The following is a 23,054-nucleotide window of genomic DNA, read 5'->3' as shown; positions in this document are numbered from 1 at the left end:
CATCCCCTACACACGCCCCCATTCCTGTGGGCTCTGTATTCAGTGCTGAAGTGACTGCTGAGCCGGTGGGAGATATGCTGACTCAGAGGCCATCCTGCCCCCCACCCAGGCCCCAGGCCCAGCTTTCCTCCTAGTCTCCATGCTGCAGTCCAGGCCCCACCAATCAGGTATCCAGGAACCCTCCACAGGAAGGCCGGAAGGCTTGGGGTTTATGGGGGCTGTCAGAAAGACACTACTCTCAGGATTGAATTCTGCAAGGAGAAAATCCATACCTGAGAGGGGAAACCAAGGCAGGCACAGGGGCGGTGGGAGCCGACAGGATGTGTGAACTCAGAGGTGGCATCAGACTCCCTCAGGGTTTATTTCCTTCTCCACATCTGAGCCCCTTTGTAGAAGGCACTGGCAGGCACCGATGAGGGGAAAAAATACTCAAAGGGAAAACAGCACCCCGTTACGTGTCCTGTGTCCTGGTTAGTTTTTATTATCAACTTAACACAGTGTGGAGTCAGCAGAAAAGGGGGACTTAAATGAAGAATCGCCTCCACCATGGGCGTGTCCGTGGGCACTGTCTCCTCGGGAGGGCTCAGTCCACTGTGGGCGGCGCCATCCCCAGGCAGGTGTGCCTGGGCCTCGTATAAAAGCTGACTAAGCGTGAGGCTCCATGGGAGCCATGCAGGGCCCAAACGGGCCTTCAGCGGCAGCAGCCGGCTCTCTTGGGTTGGGGCTGGTGGGGCACTTCCACCAGCGAGGCCTTCAGGCGGTCTTCCTGCATCTTGAGCGACCTGTGTGATGGTGTCCCCGAGTCACTCCTCCCTCTGGACTCCAGGGGCAGGAGGAATGGGGTGGGGATAGGGGCTGGGAGGCTTCCACACCCCCGTTCCTTGTGCTCTCTGCTCATGTGCTCATGGCAGTGAGGAAATGGGACTCGGGAACCTGTGACCTTCTGTCTCTTTTTCTGGGCCGCTGGGTGCTAAGCAAAACACACACAAACACACACACACACAAATGAGCAGCTTCCGCAGGAATAAAGAAATCGAATTCTGGGGCTTGAGCCTGAGCTGAGGAGAGGGACATTCTGTGCCACAGCAGGAGGGTGTGTTGTGTTCCTGTGGAAGCCCAGTCTCAAGGTCAAGAGCAAACCTGAGCTGGGAAAGCACAAGAGATTATCTTGTGTAGGTACCACATGCCAGGGGTGCTGGTGGCCTCCGATGCCCCTCCTGGCACGCACCTCAGCCATGCCCTGAGCCCCAGTGGGTGCAAGGCCCCACAGAAGGAGGGGCTTAACAGACAGATGGGCCCCTCCCAGACAGCAAGAAGAAAACAGGTGGAAAAACAGTCCAGGAAGGCACAGACCTGAGACGGGGGCACAGAATGTGAGAGCCGGAGAGATGGGAGCTAGAGACACAGAGAGTCGGGAAGAAGGGCTCCACAGGGCAGGATGGCAGTGCAGGCCATTATTCTAAGTCACGGGAGTCTCTAGAAGGCCAGGGCAGGAGTCTTACAGAGCACGGGGTCTGGAAGCACGGGTCTCCTGGAGAGGGCAGAGCCGGGGTGGGGCTGCCCCGGAGGACTCTGGGTAGGCAAAAGCACTCACCTAGCCAGGTTCATCATGGGCTCCAGGATGTTGTGACCCAGGGTGGCACTGCACTCACCAAAGGAGACCCCCAGCTCCTGCAGCCACACAGAGCAGCTGAGAGGCAGGGCCAGAACCCACCAGCCCCCAGCACCACCAGCTCTGTCCGCCACTCTTCCTCGGCTGGCTGCAGACCACGGGTGCCATCCTGGAGACTCCCCCCCAGACATGGAGTAGAAGACAGACTTCCTGCTTGACTTGAGGGAACACACAGGGACTTCCTTTAAAGCCCAGGGTTTTGTTTCCGTGTTTTTCTAAAATACTTCTGGGCTATGCCCCCTTCCAAGGCCCTGGGTTCAGTGGTCAGCAGCACAAAAATCAAGCAAAACGGCAGGAGCCGGGCGTTGTGGCAAGCACCTGTAACCTGGCACTCGGGAGGCAGAGGCAGGAGGGTCAGGAATTCAAGGTCAGCCTCAGCTTCTTAGCAAAAGCCTCAGCTTCCTAGCCCGGACTGCATGAAACCTTGCCTCAAAAAGCCAAAGAAGGGGGCTGGGGAGATGGCCCAGCCGGTAAGGGCTCTCATGCTGGGGCCTGTATGTGGAGGTCAGAGCCAGAGCGCTACTTCCACCGTGTGCATCCCAGGGATCAAACTCACGACCTCAGGCTTGCTGGCAAGCCCTTGGACCCGAGCCATCTTGTGGGCCACAGGACAGGATTCTTTTTCTCTCTCCTTTTTCTCCTTCTCCCCCACCCCCCTTTTCTCCTTCTCCCTCTTCTTTTATCCCCAAATGTCACCAATTCCTCTTGAGGCCGTAAGCCCTTGCACTGCGGCCTCAGCTCCCTTCCTGCCGTCCTGGGAATTTGCTGAGTTAAGGGGCCACTGAGTCTGGGGGGAGGGGGAGGCACGCAGGTTCCCGGTCCTGACCACTGTCTTACCACATCCTTTCCAGTGAAAACCTCTCATCCATCTGCTCCAGGGGAGCCACAGAGGCATTCAGAAGTCTCTCCCTGGCCCCACCAGATGCCCGCCCGTCCCCCAGCACAGGACCCTCCCTGGTAAACACCGGCCTCTCCTGGGAACCTCCAATATGGCCGACCTAACCACCAAACTCTGCCGATGTCCCTCACCGACAACGGCCTCCTGCTGGCACCTGAGTGGATGTCCTGGGAGGGAGTCACCTAGGGAATTTGCAGGGACCATTAATTCTCAGTCTTCTAGCAGGGTAAATTCTCGGAGAAGGAACTCTTAAAGGGACAGGACTACTCTTCCAGGGAGGGGCTTATCTGCCAATCTGGAGCCACAGTGGCGAGTCACACTCATGAGAAAGGAGGATCAACAAGGAGGCTTTGGCAAGGGACCTAAGGACTGTGTCAGGGGCGGGGCAGAGAGTGACTTTCTCCATACATTTAATATATATTTGTGTGTGTGTGTGTGTGTGTGTGTGTATACATATATTATTATTCACTGGCTTCTCTAGAATGTGGTTAAATCTCATTTATAAATAATAGTATCCCCCGCCTGACAGCAAAGCTTTTGATGTCCTCTCCCCAAGGAAAACATTTGAGTCTTAAAATAGACTAAATGAGAAGGGAGCATGTTAATTAGAGACCAGAGATAAAATGAAGATTTGATTGGGGATTTCAGCGAAGCCTTTAAAACTGTTTTCACTCTGAAGATGTTTTTCACGTGGGCTGGGAATACGTGGGAATCTGCTAATTCCACGCTATGTTCAAGGTGGCGCCGGCCGGCACGGCCTGGGGTTGAGCCCAGGGCAGAGAGGCTCAGTGGTCAGTCACCGCCGAGTGGGCCACACCTCTGCCCCAGGCAGGCACCGGAGGGGCAGGAAGCCCCGTTTCTCACCTACCCAGCGGCGATGTCCCGGTGCTCACCTGGGCCAGCCTCCTGCCGGCTTCCGTAGGCACCTGCCTCTCCTCCTCGCAGTCCATCTTGTTTCCCAGCAGGACCATGGCCACTCCTTCCACACCTGCATCCTTCCAGACGGGATATATGCCCTCAGCTGCCACCAGTGGATGCCCAAGGCAGGAGCCTTCACAAGTTTCTAGGCGCTGTCGGGCAGCCTCTCACGGGGACCCTCTCTTCTCTTTTCCGCTTACCAAACGCTCCGCCTGCTTTCATGGCGAACCTCATGGGCACCTCCCCCTGGAAGCCTTCCTGGATAGCTCCTGCCCGCAATTCATGACTGTGTGCCTGTGGCTGCCAAGGCTGCCCTAACACTTGTCTCTAATTGCTTTGCTTTCCTTTTTCTTTCTTTATGACTGTGTATGTGTGTGTCTCTGTATGTGTGTGTGTGCATGTGTGTACAGAGGCTGCAGAGGCCAGAGAGGGGTGTCAGATCCCTTGGTTACTGACAGTTGTGAGAAAAACAACATGAGTGTGGAAAGCTTTTCTGAAAGAGCATCAAGGGCTCCAACCACTGAACTCCCTCTCTCTCTCTCTCTCTCTCTCTCTCCTCTCTCTCTCTCTCTCTCTCTCTCCCTCTTGCTTTTGCTGGCCCGGACAGAGTCCTTCCCCCTGCCACCTTAGCCGGCTTTCCCTTCCTTCTTTTTGCAATCTCCCCCTACACTAGGACCGTCTAGAGAGAGGCCGCCCGCTTCCCGGTCCCGGTTCAGCCTCAGGCTGGGCCCAGGCCCTGCAGAACCCCAGCGTCCAGACGAGGGGCGTGGGAGATGGAGCTGACAATGGGGACCCCCCCCCCCAGGAGACCGCGCTGCTCACGGGCATCCGCCGGCGGCCCCAGGCGCGCTCACCTGCAGACAGCCGAGCCAGTACCGCACGCGCTCGAAGCTCTCCCGGGAGGTGACGTCATACATGAGCACCACCCCCTCCGCCTTGCGCAGCAGCTGCCGCGTGAGGCTGTGGTACCTGCCGGGAGGGTCTGCGTGAGGGCACCCCCTCCAGAGCCCGGGGACCCCCCCACCGTCCTATCCGGGAGGGGGGACTTCGGCCATCTCCCACGCGGACCCCGGGGACGCAGCGGGGTGTCCGCTCTGGGGATGACGTCATCCCCAGAAGAAGCTTCCAGAAGCCGAATGGCGGCGCCGAACCTACGACCTTTAGGTGTCCAGTGCTGCGGGGTTCCGTGGGAGGCCTGTGTCTGGAAGGCAGGTCAGGGAGGACCAGCCAGCACCGCCCCCCCAGGGCAGCGCAGAGTGGGGGCCCCCCGGGCTCACGGCCCCTCCTTCCTGACTCCTTGGGTCTTGGATCTCAGGGTCTCGTGGTCCCCCAGGTTGTCATGGGTAGTTGTCCCCTGTCCCCCAGGGCGCGGGCCACCCTCTCCTCCCCCGCCCCCAGCACAGCCGAGGACCCTGACCCCTGGGACCCTGTGGGTTACCGCTCCTGTCCCGCTGTGTCCCACAGCTGCAGCGCGAAGGTCCTGCTGTCCACCAGCAGGCTTTTGACCCGGAAGTCCACCCCTAGGGAACACGGAAGACACCAGCGAGCTCCAGATGCCGTGGGGGTGCGCCCACTCCCAACGGAGCAGGGCGGGGCCACGCCGCTCTCCAGAGCATCCCACGACCGAGCGGGTCCCCTCCGGGGCGCCTTCCTCAGGTGGAGAGAGGACCCAGGGGTCACGCTGTGTGTTCTGGGGCCCCGGGGCCCTCCTTGGGCCCCACCCCCTTCTCCACTGCGAGGTGATATCTAAAAGCCCCCAGTGAAACGGCCTGCGCCTAACGCAGCCACCTCATGACTGCGTTCGCCATCCCTCCGCGGCCCCACCCTTGGCCGGGGTCAGAGCTGCGTCCTGGAATGAGAAGATGGGGGTGGGGTCCTTCCGGCCCCTTCCAGCCAACCCCCACTTGTCAAGGAAGCCTTCTGGATGTGGAGGGAGTCCAGGAAAAGGGGGCTGGAGAGATGGCTCAGCAGCCTTCACTGCTCTGCAGACGGCCTGAGGTCAGGCCCCAGGACCCACATTAGGCATTTTCTTTACAGCCCCGTCCTGAGGGGCTCAGGAGCCCAGGACCGCAGGATCTTGAGACCCTCACATTGAGCTACAAACAACTCTCAGACATCCTGCAACCGCTACCCCCCCGACGGCCACCCCCTCATCTACCCTCACGGCACTCCACACTCCGTTCAGCTAAGCCACACAGGCCGTCAGGTCCGCAAGGTTTGATCTTTGCCGGGCAGCACTGGTTCAAGGGGGCCGCCCACACCTATCCTACCTCCAAACACCCAGGGGCAGGGCCAGGCACGCAGGGGGTCAGGCCTTCCCAGAAAGGGCCTGAGCGGTGAAAGTGGTGCAGGGGAGGTTGCAAGGGAGTGAGCCTGAACCTTGGGGCTGAGCAAGGGCACCTCATTAGGAGTCCTCTGCCACCAGAAAGGACCACACTGAGAAGTCAGACCGCCTGGGATCTGTGTCCCCACCCACCGGCCTCAAATGCAAGGGTTGTGGCTTTTTGAGAGGGGCTGGGGTGGAGTGGGCGCGGGCTGGACGGGATGACGATGATGACGATGATGACAAGGACAACAGCTGGCTGGCCACAGAGGCAGGCCTGCTCTGTCTGAGTCTGTGCCGTCCAATGGTGTGGAGCTGACAAGGACAGGGCAGCACGGGGCTGGGGAGATGGCTCGGGGCTTCAGCGCTTGCCACGCAACCCTGAAGGCAGGGGTTCGAGACACCCGGAAGCCCACGTGAATGCTCGGTGGGCGTGGCAGCCTCAGAAGGTGGGGGGAGGGGGGAGCCCCAGAGCAAGCTGACTAGAGAGCAGCCATATTGGCTAGCTCCGGGTTTGATTGGGAGACTCTGCCTGAGTGAAGAAGCCGGAGAGCCACAGTGGACATTTCCCGACATTGGACTTGTGCCTCCATGTACAGGCAAAAACACGCTATAAGCCCAGCCTCAGGGTGGTGGGGACAGGCAGGCGGCTCTCTGGGGCTCGTTGTGTGTCTTGGCCCCTTCCCTGTCTGCACCAGACCTTCAATCTGTATTAAACTCTCAAACAAATTCTGCCTCTGTCTCTTTCCGCCTCCTCCTGAAACTCTTCCCCGTGGCAAAGTCAAGAACCCCAGCTTTGCCAGGGTGGGCACACACAGCAAGCCCAGCCGAATGGGTGATTAATGGCGATGACCTTGCACCCCTGTGGTCCGCAGTAGGCCGGGCCTGCCTCGGCTCCCTCTTTCTCAAGGACGAGAGTGTTTAATTGGATCCGTGGTGTCCTGGTTAGTTTTGTCAGCCTGGACAAGCCGGAGTCACCTGGGAAGAGGGAGCCCCCGGCTGAAGACCTTCCATCAGACCGGCCGTGTCTTACGGCATGACAGTGCCTTGAAGATCAGGGTGGGAGGGCCCGGCCCACCAGCGGAGTCGCCATGCTGGGCCGATGAGCCTGGCAGTATAGGGAAGTCAGCCGGGCCCAAGCCAGTGAGTGCCACGGTCCTGCCCTGTCTCCCTTTAGGGACGGACTGTGGCCTGTGGTTCAGGTTTAATGAAACCTTTCCCTCCTCTGAGTGGCTTTTGACCGTGGTACTGTGGCAGCAATGGAGGGCAAACCAGAACACCCAGTAAGGGTTCCCGGGCCGAGAAACCCTCCCACGACAAGAGAGGAGATCGTAAGCCGTGGCTCGGCACTGACCTTTAATCAGCCTGCACCCTGGACTGCCAGGAAGGCACACCGCTCCCCCTGTCCCTCTCCTGGGAGCCACTGAATTAGGGTGCTCAAATAGTCACTTAGAATGCAGGACCCGTGCCTAACACGGACTGAGCGCAGGAAGTGGGGGCTACTCCCATCCCGGCTGTCAGAAGAAGCTGTGGGAACAGGCTCAGTTGCCAACGCCCACACCGTCAGGCTTCTGAGGGCCTCAGGCACCGTGTGATGTAGGCAGAACACACACACATATGAATAATTTTTAAAAAGAGGCGAGAGCTTTTGGGAGGCAGAGGCAGGCAGATCTCTATGAGTTCAAGACCGAGCTGGTTTACACAGTGAGTTCCAGGACAACAGCCAGGACGACACAGAGAGACCATGCCCCCCTACCCCCCAAAAAAAAAGGCAGGGGGGGAGGCCTGGCTGGCATTGAAGTTTTCTGGTCATTAGGCACATGACCTCAAAGTGCATCACGGGAGCCTGGCTTCATCTTCTTCCTTCTCTACTCCCGACTCCCACCCATCTTCACAGGGTCTCTCGTAGCCCAGGCCGACCTCAAGTTGGTGAAGTAGCCAACGATGGCCTTGAACTTCTGACCCTCCCTCCTCCTGAGCGCCGGGATGGCAGGCGTGCACCACCCAGCTCTGCTTATGCCGTGCTGAGACCAAACCCAGAACGGTAGGCGTGCTAGCTGGGCCAGCGGCTCACCTCTCGGGCCCTTCTTTCCCTCTTCCCCGCAGCGCCCTGAGCAGTCCGGCTCAGCACGTCTCCCGCCAGAACATGCTGCCTTACCACAGGCCCAACAGGACCAGCTGGGAAGCGAAACCTCCCAGCGCTGAGCCAACCAGAGTAAACCTTCTCAGTATAAGCCAATTGCCTCTGAGGAGTTGATGGGGGTGGGTTGTATTCATGGCCCCCAGTGAGCGGTGATGCTAGGATTTGAACCCAGGCTCCTAGCGTCTCAACTTGCCACGCTCTGAATATATCCCGTGTAAGACACCCCCACCTGTGGTCTCCTGCCAGGGCATGCTAACAGACCCGAGGCGCGTCACCAGCGTGTCCAGCTAGGCGCTGCAGGGAACTGCCTACCACGTGGTGGAAACTGGCCCATTTTCCACCCCCCACCGACACCAGGACCTAAATCACACGGCGCTTTGTTGCTGTGGCACCTTATGAGCTACTCAGATCAATGCAGAGAAAGCAAATTACCCGTAATTAGAGACGATTAGTGAATCGCCAAGGTTATGCCCACATGAAATAAGGCCTCGTGGAGGCCCTTGGCCAAGGCAGGAGCTGCCGCTTCTCCTGGGAGGGCCTACTCAGAGGCTCAGAAACTCAGAGACAGCCGGCCCTGGCCCAGGCCTCCCATCTTCCCCCTGTCCAGGGCCACCTCCCCAACAGGCCTTACCTACGGTGGCCGTGAGCCCCGTGGCGAAGGTGTCGTGGTGTAACAGGTGCAGGAATGACGTCTTGCCTACGTTGGAGTCCCCCAAGAAGATGACGTGGAAGAGATAGTCGGGGTCAGCCCGAGGCTGGCCGGCCGCGAGGTCCCCGGGGGAGGAGGCTGCTGTTCTCGGGTCCTCGGGCCTGCCCGCTGGCCCCGGCTGCGGGGACTGAGGGCCGCTCGGCCTGCCCTCCGCTCCAGCAGGCACGGACCCGGGCCCGGGCTGGGCTTGCGTCTCAGCCGGGGTGAGGCGGGCTTCGGCACCCTCTGAGGCTCCCACGGCTGGCCCGGCCCCTGAGAGGGCAGTGTCCCTCGGAGGAGGGGACATTTTGCCAGGAGCAGGGACCTCAGTCCCAGCAGGGGCCTGTGACACCTCAGGCCGGAGGTCATCTTGCTGCAGCGTGTCTGTGTCCCTGGCTTCCGGGCCCCCAGCCTTGTGGGCTCGCTCCCATCCGGGGTCCTGCGGGCCCCTGGCCCCTGAGTTTCCTTCCTCAGGCCTGGACGGCTCTCCCAGACCCTGGGGGTGGGTGAACGAGCCATCCAAACTAAGGGCCTGGCAGTGGGCTTCTAGGAGCCCCCCAAGGGGACTCTCCTGCCTAGCAGCACCCTGCACCAGCCTCTCTGTGGGCGCCTGGCCTGCAGCCTCCAGGCTCGGGGAGGGCTCTGTGGTCCCCTCAGGGAGGGCCGAGGCTCCCCGGGACCATAAGCCCTGTTCCAGGGTCTCTGCCAGGACATCTCCTTCCATGGGCGGCTTGGCGGGGTCGGGTCCAGGCCAAGGGCTCCTGCCACCTAGATCTGGGGCCTGGGTCTGTCTTCTGGATGCAGCCGGGGACTGAGGAGGAGAGGGCACAGGAGGAGAAGGCCCAACCTCAGAAGGGAGCAGCACCCCCGTGTTCCCAGACTCCCCAGCCGGGGCTTCCGGCAGACCCCAGAAGAAGGGGGCCTCGAGTTCAGCTTCCAGGTCAGGGGCATCCGCAGACTGCTTCAAGCCCCCATCCTGTTCATCCTGCCCTTCGGGGTCCTCCAGCCCCATTCTGTCTCCAGCACCGGGAGGAACCCCACGGGGGGTTCTTGTCCCAGGCTCTGGGTCTGAGGCTGGTCCCTGGGCAGACTGGAGAGCAGGCGCCTCGGAGATGGAGATCTGTCTTACAATCCGGGGCGTGGGTGGGGTGGAGGAGCCCCCAGGGCTTGGAGGTGGGCTCCAGCAAAGTCGCAGGGTTCTGTGGGAACGCTCCCCAAAGCTGTGCAGCAGCTGGGCCCAATCGTCACTGTCGCCAAACAGCTCCGGCAGTGGGGGCTCCTCAGCGGGCCCAGCCTGAGGGTCCGGGGCCTTATTTTCCCTGGGGTCGCTGGGCAGGCAGGAAGGGGGAGGTGACAGTCAGGGGAGTTAGTGTCCCCCCCAAATCCTGACAGCCTAACTTTCCCCGAGGCTAGCTCTCCTCCAGGGCTGGATACTCTGTACCGAAAAACCCACGTGAAGCCTCACCTCCTCCAGGAAGCCTGCCCTGACTAGGCAAGCCTCCTTCTGAGCTATTACAAACAGAGCAAGTCCCTGATTGGGAGCTATGTGTGTGTGTGTGTGCATGATTATGTGTGTGTGATTGTGTATATGTGATTATGCATGTGTGTAGGATTGTATGTGTGACTGTGTGTGCATGTCTGTATGTGGCTGTATGTGTGGTGTGTGATTGTGTGTGGTGTGTGTGTGTGACTGTGTGGTTGTAGGTGTGGGTTGTGTGGTTGTGAGTGTGTGCTGTGGGGGAGTGGGTGTGACTGGCCATCCAGCCAGCGCTGGGGCACACACCCTTTTCCTGGCTCCTAGCAGCACCGCTCTCTCCCCAAGTGCCCGCTCGGCTACTTGCCTTGGCTCTTCCTCTGTCTGCCAGGGCACCCGGCCCCTGGCAGAACCCAGGCATCCCCGCGTTGCCTGCAGCTGCCCCCGCACCTCTTGCAGCTGCCCAGCCAGGTGGCGCTCAGCCTCCCGCAGCTGCAGGTTCTCCCAGCTGGCCTCCTGCTGCGTGCTGCTGAGGTGGAGCAGCTGCGCCTCCAGCTGTTGGGGGGAGTGGCACTGTCCTCCACGGTGACAAAACCCACCACCCCTCAGGCCCTGACATGACCTGCCCAAGGCTGATCAGATGACAACGAGCCTGTGAGTGCCTGTGGTCCAGAACTTTCCTTTCTCTCTCCCCCTTCTGGGTCTCACAAGGCCCAGGCTAGCCTTGAACTCCTGATCCTCCTACCCGCCTCCCCCCCCCACCTCCGAGAGCCGGGGTTACAGGCGCGTGCCACCATACCCATGCTGGCCAAAGCTTTTCCTTTTCCAGTTGTCCCCACACACAGCGTCATTTGACACGTGAGGCCTGGGGTGCCGGGGAGGCCCGAGAACCCGAGGCGAGGGTGCGCTCCCGACCCGTTTCCCTGTGTCTGGGACCTGAGCTGACCCGTGGCGGTGTTCCCAGGGCACCGGCGGGGAGCCCTGCCCGGGCAGCCCGCAGCCCAGGGAGTTCTTGGCTGCCCCTGAGACCTGTCCAGCTGGGAACGGGAAAAGGTCGTCCGGGGTCCGGGCTCCCCAGAAGGCCTGCACTCACCTCTCTCTGGCCCTGTGCCAGCCGCTGTGCCTCTTGCTCCTTGGCCTCCAGGGCCTCCTGCATGTGGGCACTGAGGGCCATGCCCCGGGAATCGCTCTGCAGAGGGGACAGGTCAGCCCTGCAAACTCCAGAAACAGCTCGGCCGGGCTGGTCCTACCCACCTTACCTCCGCCCTGGCCTGGTGGGGTTCTGGGGCTGGAAGGTACCCGAAAAGAGGACTTTGGGGCTTCCCCCACTTGCCCCTAGACTCTCACAAGGACACTGAAGCCAGGATGCTGAGGTCAGTCCCCGGGGACATGGCTACCTTGCAGAGAGGGAGCACACGCCCAGCAGGCCCGCCCCATCTCTCTGGGGATCGTGAGCTTCGGGGCAGGAGACTCCCATCCCCCCTGCTGCTCTGCTTGGCCACTGCCCAGCCTGGGGAGGCGGCCATCTTTCACGGATGGCATGGCCAGTGCCCACACGCACCTGGGCCTGCAGCTGCTGCTTCTCTCTGCGGATCTGCTCCTCTGTCTCCTCATACAGCTGCCTCACCTCTTGGAGGTGGTCAGAGCGTCGCCTGTAGGGGCAGGAGGCGGGCACCAGAAAGCCCCTGAGGACATCTGGGGTCCTCCTGCCTTGTCCTCAGGGACCGCAGACCCCTGTCACGTCGCCCTGGGTCTGTGGCATCAGTCACACATCTATCGGTGTCACACCCCCTCCCCCCTGCCCGGTCTGCTGTCCCCACTGCCCCAAGCCTCAGTCACCATGCTGGCCTCCATGACTCAGGCCCCCATGACAGGGCTGTGATCCTGACCGTTTGAGGGTCACAGGAAACAGGGCCCCTGGAGCTTCCTCCTCCTCAAACGCTGGCTGTGTGTCCCCCAGACGGGGGCAGACCTCACCCAGGGCTCCACGGTGTGCAGGGAGCACCTGGAGCACCCCACTCACTTCCTCAACGTCCACTCCAGGGCCTCTCGGTCCGCCCGGGCCTCCTGCAGGCGGCTGCTCATCTTGGCCAGGAAGCCCTCCAAGTTGCCGGCCAGCTGAGGCTCCTCCCGCCGCAACTCCCGCCACAGCCTCCAGATCTCTGTCTGCCTGGAGCACCAGACACCTCCAGAGGATTAGACACAGAGGGCCGGGGAGTGGCAGGGCTCCTGTAGCCCAGGCTAGCTTCACACTTGCTATGTAGCAAAGGCCAGCCCTGAACTCCCGGCTCTCCTACCCCCACCTCCCGAAGGCCGGGGTTACTGGGTTCTAGTTTATGGGGTTCGGGGGAGGAAACCCACACATAGGTGCATGTATGCTGGGCTAGCCCTATCTCTACCCCAAGTCCTCAGTCTTAACAGCAGCTCTCCCAGAGACTTGGGGACCTGAAACCCACACAAATTCTATCGGCAAGACTACAAAGCTTGAGTGTCCCCCCTTCCTGGGACATTTCCGTATGTGAGCTGGCCCTTCTTGAACCCCCATACTGCTTGCTCCCTTGCGATTCAGTGACGAATGGGAGCGTTCGGGTGGGGGAAACTTGAGCAGCTGACAGCTCGAGGCTTCCATCCACCTCCTCTCCCGGTCTGGAGCTGTGCGGTTTCTAGCAAGGCCTCACCCTCCCCGGGCTCACTGGGAAAATACGAAGGCCGACACTTGCCAAGCAAGATTGTCTGGGGAATGAGAGACACGCTAAGGGTGAGTGCCAGCCCGGGGGCCCCGCCCGTGGTTGGCACTAGGGACATTCTCCTTTCACAGGGGCTTAGTGAAGCCGTGAAGACAGAGGCCCAGAGGGCGAGGGCGCAGGACCACGGTGCCAAGTGGGTAAGCGGCTCCCTGTTCCACCTGCTCTGCCAGGTCGCGCCCAGGCCTGGCTCGAGGCGGCAGCCCCACCCTCTGAACCAGCTGGGAGAAACCTCACCCTTCAGAGGCCTGTGGGTGGAGGGGCAAGTGGGGGAGAGCAAGCAGGGGTAAGGGCGGGTCCCTGGCTGGCCCCAGCCAGCCTCAGGAAGCACCCCACCAGCTTCCCAGCACCTAAGAGAACCCCCCCCGTACGCCCAGAGCCCAAACCCAAGACGCGAAACAGAAACTGACCTTCTCTCCCCAAACCCACCCAGGCCAGAGAACCACCATGTCTGAAGCCATCCTACTGAGGGACCCTTGGGGAGTCGTTGGGTCCCCCTCAGGGGTGATGCTCCAACTGGCTGATCTTTCTACGGAGTGTGGAGTGAGGGGACCCTCCCCGCACCCTTTGAACAGGGCTTCAGTCTCTCCGAAGCTTCCAAGGTCAGGGGTCACACACTGCCAAGCGGCTGCTTAGCCCTGCCCTGAGCCCTCACCCCCACCAACTGGCAGGGCCTTACTCAGAAAGGGAGCGGCCGGTCCCCAACTGCCCCGCAAGGGCCAGGAAGGCCTCCTTCTCCTCCACATCGGCCTCCTCAAGGGCAGGGAAGCTGAAGGTCACAGATCCCGGATGAGAGGGCAGTGGCCCCTTTGTGTGGAGCCTCTGGGTGCTGGGGCCGGAGCCAAACACATTTTCTGCGGGGACAGAGGGGCGCAGAGGGAAGATGAGGCTGTGACTGCCCTTGCTCCTCTGCTCCTCGTCACCCACATTTAAACATTTAGACATTCATGAATGCCTCAGGTCAGCCTTGGGAAGTCTCACAGGACGGGAGCCCACGTCACACATCGCCGGGGGCCCAGAAAGGAGACTGTCTGGAAGTCACGCAGCGGCTCCAGGGTAGCTAACGGGTTTTTACTCACTGGGGATTTACTCTCTGAGCATTCACTGTGCCCTGCTGGCAGAGGTCACCCGAGGGCCAGGCCTGAGGGAGCTGACGGTCTAGCTCAAGAGGCAAGGAGGAAATGTCTCTCCCGTGTGTGTGTGTGTGTGTGTGTGTGTGTGTGTGTGTGCGCACGCGTGCAAGCATGCAGCACGTGTTTCACAGTATGTAGTTTTCTCCTTCTATCAAGTGGGTTCTGGGAATTGAACTCAGGCCATCCGGCTTGGTGGCCATCACCCTTACCTGCTAAGCCATCTTACAGGGGTCTTTTTCTCCTCTTTTCCATAAAGCAAAAAAAAAATAATTTAAGTGACCTCAAGAATTAGGTCAGAGGATCTCTGCATTCCAGGCTAACCTAGTCTACACGGGGAGTTCCAGGCCAGCCTCAGCTACGCAACGAGTCCATGTTAGAAAAAAGCAAAACGGCGGCACCACCCACCCCCACTTCCCTCACTCCGACCCAACCTCTCTAGCACCGAAACATGGGTGACCACAGCCCCTGCATGCTGATCCCAGCCAGCCACCTCTGCTGTCTCCTTCCTACACCCTAAACTTCCCAGCCCAGCCGCTCCAGGCCGAGCTGTCCTGCTGGGGCCCGAGAGGCGGTCCCCTGCCTTACCTTAGGCTAAACCCGTCTCCTGCCCCACTGAAAGGCTCCTTCAGGAGAGTCGCCCTGTTGCCTGGGTCCCCCTGAGGGGCAGGCCGTGGAATATCACCCCAACCTCCTCTCCATCCCCCAGATGCCACGCTCCGGGACCTGTGACCCCTGTGCCTCCCCCCGTGGGCCCCTGGGAGCATCATAGCCCATGGCCTCACATCAAAGCCAGCCAGCTTTTACCCTCCTCTTCCTACCTACAAGGGAGGGTTCTAGGGGAGCAGCTGCTGGCTCTCAGATGTCGTGGGAGGCCCCTGGCCTGCCACTCGGCCTTATGTGCTCGCAGTCCCCAAGACCCTCCCAGGACGGACGTACTGAGTCCAGAACTGAATTCTTCCAGCGACAGGCGGCCTCTGCTCCCAGTGTCCACCCAGTCGAAAATCATCTGCGGCTCCTCGCTACCCAGGAAGCTGAACTTGGCCTCCTGAAAGAGAAGGGTGAGCCAGTCCAGTCAGCCACTGTTCCCACGGGAGAGAAACAAGCCATGCACAGGAGGGGAGGCGTCTGTCTTCAGTCACCCTGCTTTCCTTCCTCCCTGGCGCAGGGGGGCTCAGGCCTGACCTGCAGTTCCCCAGCCATCCTTCAGTGCCCCCCAGCAGGCTCCGAGTCACCTTCATGTTGCCACACCTCAAATTTGCACTTTTATGCCACCTTCCCCCCAGCCTTTGGCGGGATGGCTTCAGATGCCATCTGACACTTGGCGTTGAAATGAGGTCTCTCTGTTATGCAGCCCTGGCTGTGCTCGAACTCACTAAGCAGACCAGACTGGCCTCGAACTCGCAGAGATCCCCCTGCCTCTGCTTCCAGAGTGTTGGGATCAAGGAAATGCATCATCACGCCAGGGAGCCAGCTGACACAGTGGGCAGGATGTCCTTCCAGGGACAAGGACCACAGAGCTTCTAGAACCGCGGCTCTCAGGGTGCATAGCTGAATGAGGGGTGTCACAGAAGAACCCGGGTTCATTGGGAATCGCACGTTCAGAATCTGAGATGGTTCTGGCAGAGCTTGCCACTATGTGCTGTGTGGCTCGCTGCAGCCACAGTTCTGAACACACACCGAGTGGGTGCCATCCCGTCCCGTGGTGGCAGCAGTGAACACTTCCGGAAATACCCGGGCTGAGAGTTGAGGCTACAGAGTGTCTTGAACTGCTTATACGAACTTTTACTTCATATACAGAGTTTTCTGCCGTTGGGAAAGCCATGAGGAGCAGGGTGCAGTGGTGTACCCTTGATCCCAGCACCGTTGGCAGAGACTGGTGGATCTCTGTGCGTTTGAGGCCGGCCTGACCCACATAATGAGTTCCGGGACAGCTTGTGCTACACGGAGAGACTGTCTCAACACCACCTCTAGCAGAAAGAGAGAGAAAGAGAAAAGAAAGAGAGAGAGAAAGGAAAGAAAGAGAGAGAGAAAGGAAAGAAAGAAAAGAAGGAAGGAAGGAGAAAGAAAAGAAAAAAAGAAAGAAAAGAAAAGAAAAGAAAAGAAAAGAAAAGAAAAGAAAAGAAAAGAAAAAAGAAAAAAGAAAAAAAGACATTCAGCATTTTCCTAGCAACACTCTTCACCACGAAAGTATCCAATCAGTGTGTCCGGTTTGTATTCTGTTAGAATGTTTCATTTTAAGTGCAGGTGTGAAGCCAGGTGTGGCGCACACCCTCAGTCCCAGCACCTGGGAGGCAGAAGCAGGCAGATCTCGGAGATCCAGGCCAGCCAGGGCGGCACCAAGAAACACTGTCTCAAAACACACACACAAACTAGTAACAAAGTTGCTGCAGTGGGCGGGAGAGGTGGCTAAGAGCCTGAACTGCTTCTTCAGAGCTTGCTTCCAGCAGGCTTGCAGTTGCCTGGAACTCCAGCTCCGGGGAGAGCCAACTCCCTCCACCTCTCTCCTGCACGCACCAGCACTCACTGGCACGGCGGAGAGTGTGTTTGTGGGCGGGGAGGACGACCTTGCGCGTCGGTACCCGGGCACCGTCCGTCTTTCTTGAGCGGCTCACTGTTCTGGGGCTCTCCCTGGGGCCTGCACGTCCCTGCCTCCCTCCGCCTGGGGCTAATGTTTGATGTTCACACCCTGTTTATAGGCCTGTGTCCCCCAGAGCCTGCAAACTGTTTCTCCGGTGAAGGGAGCCTGCGGAGAGGGCTTGAGAAGCCTGGGCTAGACCACAGAGGGCGGCTAATTCACCCACAGAGCTGGCTGAGGCAGGGTCAGGTGGGGACTCGCAGGATCTGTTCAGGAGACGTCATCGGTCCTGCTGTCTAAGGAGACAGATAACTCCAAGATTTACGGCCTGTTGGACTTTCATTAGTTGTAAAAAAAGAAAAAAATAATAACCTAACTCGGCAATCTGGTTCTACTCTATCTTTGTTAAGCTGCCCAGCTTTTTAAGGCTCCCTTTGAGCCGTTCGTGACGCTAATTCACGCGCTAAATAAAATCTCTGAGGGTTTGGGATGTGCGCGTGTGAGGCGAGCCCTCTGCGGCTGAGCCACGCCCGGGGCCCCAGAGCGAGGCTCTCGGTAGGGGAAGGACGAGATGGCGGGAGCCGCGGCAGAGGTGACAGCGACCCCGTGAGAGAGCACCTCGGCCACAGGCCGCAGGCCTCTCCCTGGGACCCACAGCTTTGGCTGCTCCCCGAGGTGCGCGCCTCTGTTCCAAGCACCCCAGATCGGGGTGGTGGGGTGGAGCCCGCCTGTCACCCCAGGCCTGGGAGGACTGAGTTAGGGGCCAGCCTGAGCTACACAGAGAGACCTGTCACAAACATCTCTCCCGCAGGGGCTAGGAAGACGGCCCAGGAGTTGAGAGCGCACACTCTTCTGGCCGAAGACCCGAGTTCGAATCCCCGCACCTCCCCCTTGTCTGGTGGCAATCCTTGCTCTGAGACTCTCCTGTCTCAGTGGTGTGTAAGCTCCCCATTTTCTCCCTGATGTACCAATAAAGCAGCTCACAGCCAATCGCTGAGCAGGGGAGAGAAGAGGGCGGGACTTCCTGCCAGCCGGGGAGGCGGAGTTAGAGGAGGACAGTAGGGGACTCAGGAGAGGTGACATCAGGAGGAGCAACTGGAGCAAGGACAGCTGGAAAGTGCAAAGTGTCTCTGGGACACGCGCTGGGAGGAAGCGGAGACAGCTTAGAGGGTGAAGAACAGAGTCGTAAACTGCTCAGTTCTTGTGCTGTGAAGCTTGTTGAAGCGATAGAGGAGTCTCGAGTATCAGCCGGGTTAAGAGGGAGAGGGAGAAACAAACACAATTGTGTAAAAGTAACTTTAACACCTGCCCCTGCGCTCACCCCCAGGCCGAGTGCTGGGATTAAAGGCGTGTGCAACTGTGTCACATTATTAAAAATAACACAACTATCCAAGCCTAGTAGCGCTCGCCTTTAACCCCAGCACTCGGGAGGCAGAGGGTGGCAGATCCTGGAGTTCAAGGCCAGCCTGTTCTGTACAGTGAATTCTAAGACACCCAGGGCTGCGTGGAGAGACCCTGCCTCAACAATAATAGTAACAACAAAAAGAACAGTAACACCCTAAGCAAGTCTGCGAGCTAGCTGGAGGCGTGAAGTCCTCTCCCGCGGCAAAATGCAAATGTCTCCGGGAAGGGTACCGTGTTAACCCCGGGAAACAGCAGGCAGGCTGAGCCTCGGTCGAACGAGGACGACGCAGGAATGTACACAGAAGGGATTCGAGGCCTGGCTCCCGGGCCTCATGCTCACCGCCAGGTCCTCTCGGGTGACGAAGCCCCTCTCCGCGGCGCCACAGTCCCGGAAGAAGGCCTGCAGCTCCGCATCAAAGCCAGGGGGCCAGGACTCGGGCCCCGGGGCCGCGGGGGCATCGTGGCCATCAGCCGGCTCCCGTGCCTGCCTCCGGCGGCTGGACGCCAGCTTCCGGCCTCTTCTGGACGCTCCCTTTCCTTTCTCCATGGTGCCTCAGACCTGGGGGCGGAGGAGAGGGAAGACGGGGATGGGCCGCTGGACGCAGAGAGCCCCAACCCTGTGACCCCGCTGCTGAGCACAGCCCAGGCCCCATCCCGACATGGCTGGGCCCTGTGTCCCGGCTGCTGAGCACAGCCCAGGCCCCATCCAGCATGGCAGGGCCCTGTGTCCCGGCTGCTGAGCACAGACCAGGCCCCATCCAGCATGGCAGGGCCCTGTGTCCCAGCTGCTGAGCACAGCCCAGGCCCCATCCAGCATGGCAGGGCCCTGTGTCCCGGCTGCCCAGGCCCCATCCCGGCATGGCTGGGCCCCTTGTCCATGGCTGGGCCCTGTGTCCCCGTCCCGGCATGGCTGGGTGTTCTATCCCGGCATGGCTGACGGGCCCCGCTTGGCCTGCTCCGTCCACCACGACCTCAGTGTCCCTGGGAGCATCACTTCGGGCTGTCCGCCTACCCTCCTGCAGGTCTCCGCGCTTGCCATGGCCAGTGGCTGCGTGGGGGAGCACCGTCGGGGTCCCGGCCCGGGAGAAGACTTCGGGGTCCTGGCTGTCCCTCAGCTCCGCTGCCTCCATCAGCAGGAGTCGCTGGCCTTCACCGCCAGTCACCTCCTCCCAGCCTCACTCCTCCACCTTCCCCTCTTCACAATAGCTGTGTGTGTTTGTGTGTTTATGTGTGTGTACATGTGTGTACATGTATGTGTGTATGCATACGTATGTGTACATGTGTGTATGTGTGCGTGTGTGTTTTCATGTGTGTGTATGTTTGTGTAAGAGTGTATGTATTCATTCATGTGTGTACGTCTATGTGTGTGCATGTGTGTGTGTGTGAGTGTGTGTGAGTGTGTATGTGTGTGTGTGTGTGTGTTTCAGCAGCCAAAGGAGGCCACAGATGCCCTCACTGTGCCTCAGCCACTGACCGGGGTTTCTGGCTGAACCTTGAACTGGCTGTTTTTTCAGCCTCGCTGGCCAGTGTGCTTGGCCACACGGCGTGCCGTTCAGGGTATCAGGTCACAGGCACACGCTGCCCCGCCTGGCTTTCACGGGAGCTGGGGACTGAACGCGGTCCTTACTCCTGTGCGGCAGGCGCCTGACGGGCTGAGCGCCGGCTCTCACTTCCTTTGACACAGATGGAGGTGCCTGGCTCGTCCCTCCTGTCCTCTGCTTCCCAGGCTCGGCCCCTGGCACTAATGCAGTGGGGGACCCTGCCATCAGGGTGTCAGTGCACGAGGGGGCTCGGGAGGGAGGGCACATCGTCCGGGGGAAGGGGGAGCAGCCTCCTGAGGAGAGGGAGGGCGGGAGGGGGCAGAGGGCCCCGGGGAGGGGGCAGTCCAGGGGACAGGATCCGGCGGCTCTCCCCTGACACAGGCACCACACACCCACCCCTCGGCCCGGGCTCAAGGACGCAGCCGCACACTGTCTAGGACTGAACCTTAATGAAAGTGAGTGCTCGCTCTCGCTCTGTCTCTCTCTGTGTGTCTGTCTCTTTCTGTCTGTCTCTGTCTCTCTCTCTGTCTCTCTGTGTCAGTGTCTCTGTCTCTATCTCTCTGTGTCCCTGTCTCTCTCTCTCTGTCTCTATCTCTCTGTCTCTCTGTGTCTCTGTCTCTCTCTCTCAGTCTCTATCTCTCTTTCTCTCTGTGTCTCTGTCTCTCTCTGTCCTCCCCAACCCCATGGCAGCCCAGCCTGTCCCTCTAGGTCTCTCCCTGCCCAAAGGACAGCCTCTGGGCATAAACACTGGTGAAAGCAGAGGAAGCAGGCCCTGACTAGGAGGAGGACGTGAGTGAAGGACAGCGACTACCTTCAGCCTGTCCCCAGCGAGGACGGGGGAAGGCAGGAGCAGAGGCTGAGTGTGAGGACCAGGGTTCAAACCCCTGGCAGCACGCAAAAGCCAGACGGGACCCGGAGCCTGCAGCTCAAAGACAGGAGGACTGGGGGGGGGGATGCAAAGGGGAGGATGGGGGTGAGGAGAGGATGCAGGGAGATGCAGGGGGGAGGACGAAGGGGGCAGGAAGACCCACATGGGCATACACACCCACACACCCACACACACGACTGAAGCAGGAGGATCCCTAGGTCTGAGGCCACACACGAAGAACGGCCCTGCCTCACAAGTAGAGATAGCAAAGCTGGTCACTCGGCCCAGCGGACAGATTCTCACCATGAGCTCCAGGGCCTGAGTCAGAGCCCAGAATCCACTCGGGAAAATAGAGACCTGACCCTGTGGGTCATTCACTTCCTTACACACACACTCACACAGACACACACTAACACACACTCACATAGACCCAGACACACAGACATACACACACACAGACACACACTAACACACAGACACACACAAACACACAGACACACACACAGACACATACACAGACAGACAGACACACTCACAGACACACAGACACACACACTCACACAGACACACACTCACACACACATGCTAAATGAAAGTGGGGTTTTGAAGGCTGCTCGGGGAACAAGTAGGAAACCACGCAGACTGCGTCCGGAAGCCTTTGCCCCCGAGAAGTGACCCAGCGCTGAAGGCGTTAGAGTCTCGACTGGACCCTCCTTTAGAAGCTGTCATTGGAGCCAGGTGTGGTGGCACAGTTTTTGTCTGTTTTGGTTGTGTATGTGTGCGTGCGTGTGTGTGTGTGTGTGTGTGTGTGTGTGTCACGAGCCTTTAATCCCAGCACTAGGGAGGCAGAGGCAGGAGGATGTCAGAACACTGGTCACCACAGGCCACGGTGTCTGTGTCTCTCCCCCTTAACTGTGGGCCCTAAATCAGTCTGGGTCCCTCTCGTGGGCAGGAGTGGCCACCAAGAACCTCCCATGTCTGAACATCTCTCTGTCTCTCTCTGTCTCTGTCTCTCCCTCCTCAGTTATCATCTATCTCCCTCACACTCAGCGCCCTTCCCCCTTCCCTTGGTGACCGCTTAGGCCCCTCCTGTGGTCACCCTCCCCTCAGGCCAGCCGTAGGGTCCCTCTGCACCCACGCGCCTGTCCCTGCCTTGGCCTCTGCGCCCCCTCAGGACCGGGCTCCCCACAATGGGGGTGTCAGCCAGCAGAGCAGCGCCCTGGGCCTGTCACCCAGAACCCGAGAGGAAGTAAGACGGAAGAGCAGGGGACGCGAGGCCACTGCCACCTGCCAGAGCCGCAGGGCCTCCCAGCCCCACCCCTCAGAGGGGTGAGAAACTGAGTCAGCGCAGCGGGACACGGTGGGCCCCCCGCCAGCACCCCGAGAACCACCTTCACTCACTAACCACCAGAGAATCCGGGGCTCTCAGAAGCCGGAAGACCTGCCACTCGGGGTCACAAAGCCCCGGTCTACTTCTCACTGCCCGGAGATCACATGCACGGCCTGGGCCCCTCTGTGACACCGCGCAGAAGCTCAGCTTTGAGCCCCTGTCACACGCACGGAAGCTGGATGGGAGCTGGAGTACAATCCTAGCACTCCCGGAGGTGGAGGCAGGAAGGCCAAGAGTTCAAGGTCACCCCTGTCTACACAGGGAAGTTCAAGGCCAGCCTTGAACAGCATCTCATTTATTCCCAGAATTTAGGAGGCAGAGGTGGGCAGATCTCTGGGTTCAAGGCTGGCCAGGGCTATACAGAGAGACCCTGCCTCAAAGGAAGGAAGGAAGGAAAGATGGAAGGAAGGAAAGAAGGAAAAAATAATAACTGCATGAGCCTACCTCTCTGACGTCTGCAGGCCGGTGCTCCTGGTCCCGGTGAGTAGGGTACTGTCCGCTGCCCACGGAGCCCCCGCTCTCTTCAACCGTCACCAGTCTCTTGCCCAACCGCCCCTTTCCGCTCCCTGGCTGCCCGATCTCCTGTCCTCATCTAGCGAACTTCCCGTAGAAAGGGGCCCTGGCTGCTCTGCTCTTGCCTGATGCCCTGGATCCTGGAACTACAGCAGAAAGCTGGCGCTGGGGAGGGACTCTGAGCATAGGCTGTGTGTGTGTGTGTGTGTGTGTGTGTGTGTGTGTGTGTGTGTTAACAAGGCCAGGACATGGCCCTCAGTTTCCTGCCAGAGTGTCCTCAAGCCCAGGAGGAAGATCAGTCAGGAGAAGACCCTGCAGCTATAGCTAGTGCAGAAAATGATGCCACCTCAGCTCCGGTCCTTGCTCAGGGACAGAGGGTCTGACCCGGAGGGGAGTTCTCCCTTCTCAGGAAACAGACTAAGCTAACAGCAAAGTTTTGTGCAGCCACAATCATGGCAACAGCGTGGTCCTGGAGCATGAAGGCAGGTGGAGGATGGAAGCAGGCAGAGGACGCCGGGGATAGATGAGAATGAGGCGGGCCTGGTATGCAGCTTCCATCCTAGAATCTGAATGATGCAGGGGGATCTGGCTTCAGAGCCAGCCTGGGCTACACGTTTAGGCTTTGCCTTGGGGAGAAAAAAAGAAAAGAAAGAAGGAAAAAGAAGCAGAAAATAGACAGCAATAGACTCCAATATGTAGTGAAAAAACAGGAAATTTGGTTTCTTTAAAAACACAGAAATAGTATAAGAGTGTGTTTACGTTTTAACCCT

At 59.6% G+C, this 23,054-nt stretch overlaps 1 protein-coding gene across 9 annotated transcripts; it reads right to left on the bottom strand.

Moving 5' to 3' along the window:
• Positions 1-547: 547 nt before the first annotated feature.
• On the bottom strand, positions 548-22,347 carry Rab44 (RAB44, member RAS oncogene family). 9 transcript variants are annotated; one of them, XM_021633488.2, is made up of 14 exons: positions 22,216-22,347; positions 18,313-18,531; positions 14,930-15,038; positions 13,540-13,714; positions 12,140-12,286; positions 11,678-11,768; positions 11,210-11,305; positions 10,484-10,671; positions 8,586-9,970; positions 4,927-5,008; positions 4,343-4,457; positions 3,464-3,565; positions 1,595-1,671; positions 548-782 (listed from the first exon to the last, which is right to left on the bottom strand). In XM_021633488.2, exons 2-14 carry the CDS (start codon positions 18,517-18,519, stop codon positions 692-694), a joined length of 2,865 nt encoding a protein of 954 aa, XP_021489163.1. In that variant the 5' UTR covers positions 18,520-18,531; positions 22,216-22,347; the 3' UTR covers positions 548-691. The 9 variants fall into 9 exon arrangements, 7 of the variants coding, with proteins under 7 accessions (XP_021489163.1, XP_021489164.1, XP_021489167.1 ...); XM_021633490.2 differs by having other exon boundaries at positions 645-782; positions 3,464-3,558; XM_060369183.1 differs by lacking the exon at positions 548-782 and adding an exon at positions 795-970.
• Positions 22,348-23,054: the final 707 nt, after the last annotated feature.

Source organism: Meriones unguiculatus, chromosome 16, assembly GCF_030254825.1.
Source record: "Meriones unguiculatus strain TT.TT164.6M chromosome 16, Bangor_MerUng_6.1, whole genome shotgun sequence".
NCBI classification, from domain to species: Eukaryota; Metazoa; Chordata; class Mammalia; order Rodentia; family Muridae; genus Meriones; species Meriones unguiculatus.
This window is presented reverse-complemented; position numbering and strand designations above follow the sequence as displayed.

Coding starts and splice junctions, on each gene's coding strand:
- Rab44 (XM_021633488.2), bottom strand. CDS start 18,519: ATGGAGAAAGGAAAGGGAGCGTCCAGAAGAGGCCGGAAGCTGGCGTCC. Junction 15,039..18,312: donor TCACCCGAGAGGACCTGGCG/GTGAGCATGAGG, acceptor CTTCTCTTTCAG/GAGGCCAAGTTCAGCTTCCT. Junction 10,672..11,209: donor TGGCACAGGGCCAGAGAGAG/GTGAGTGCAGGC, acceptor TCCCCCCAACAG/CTGGAGGCGCAGCTGCTCCA.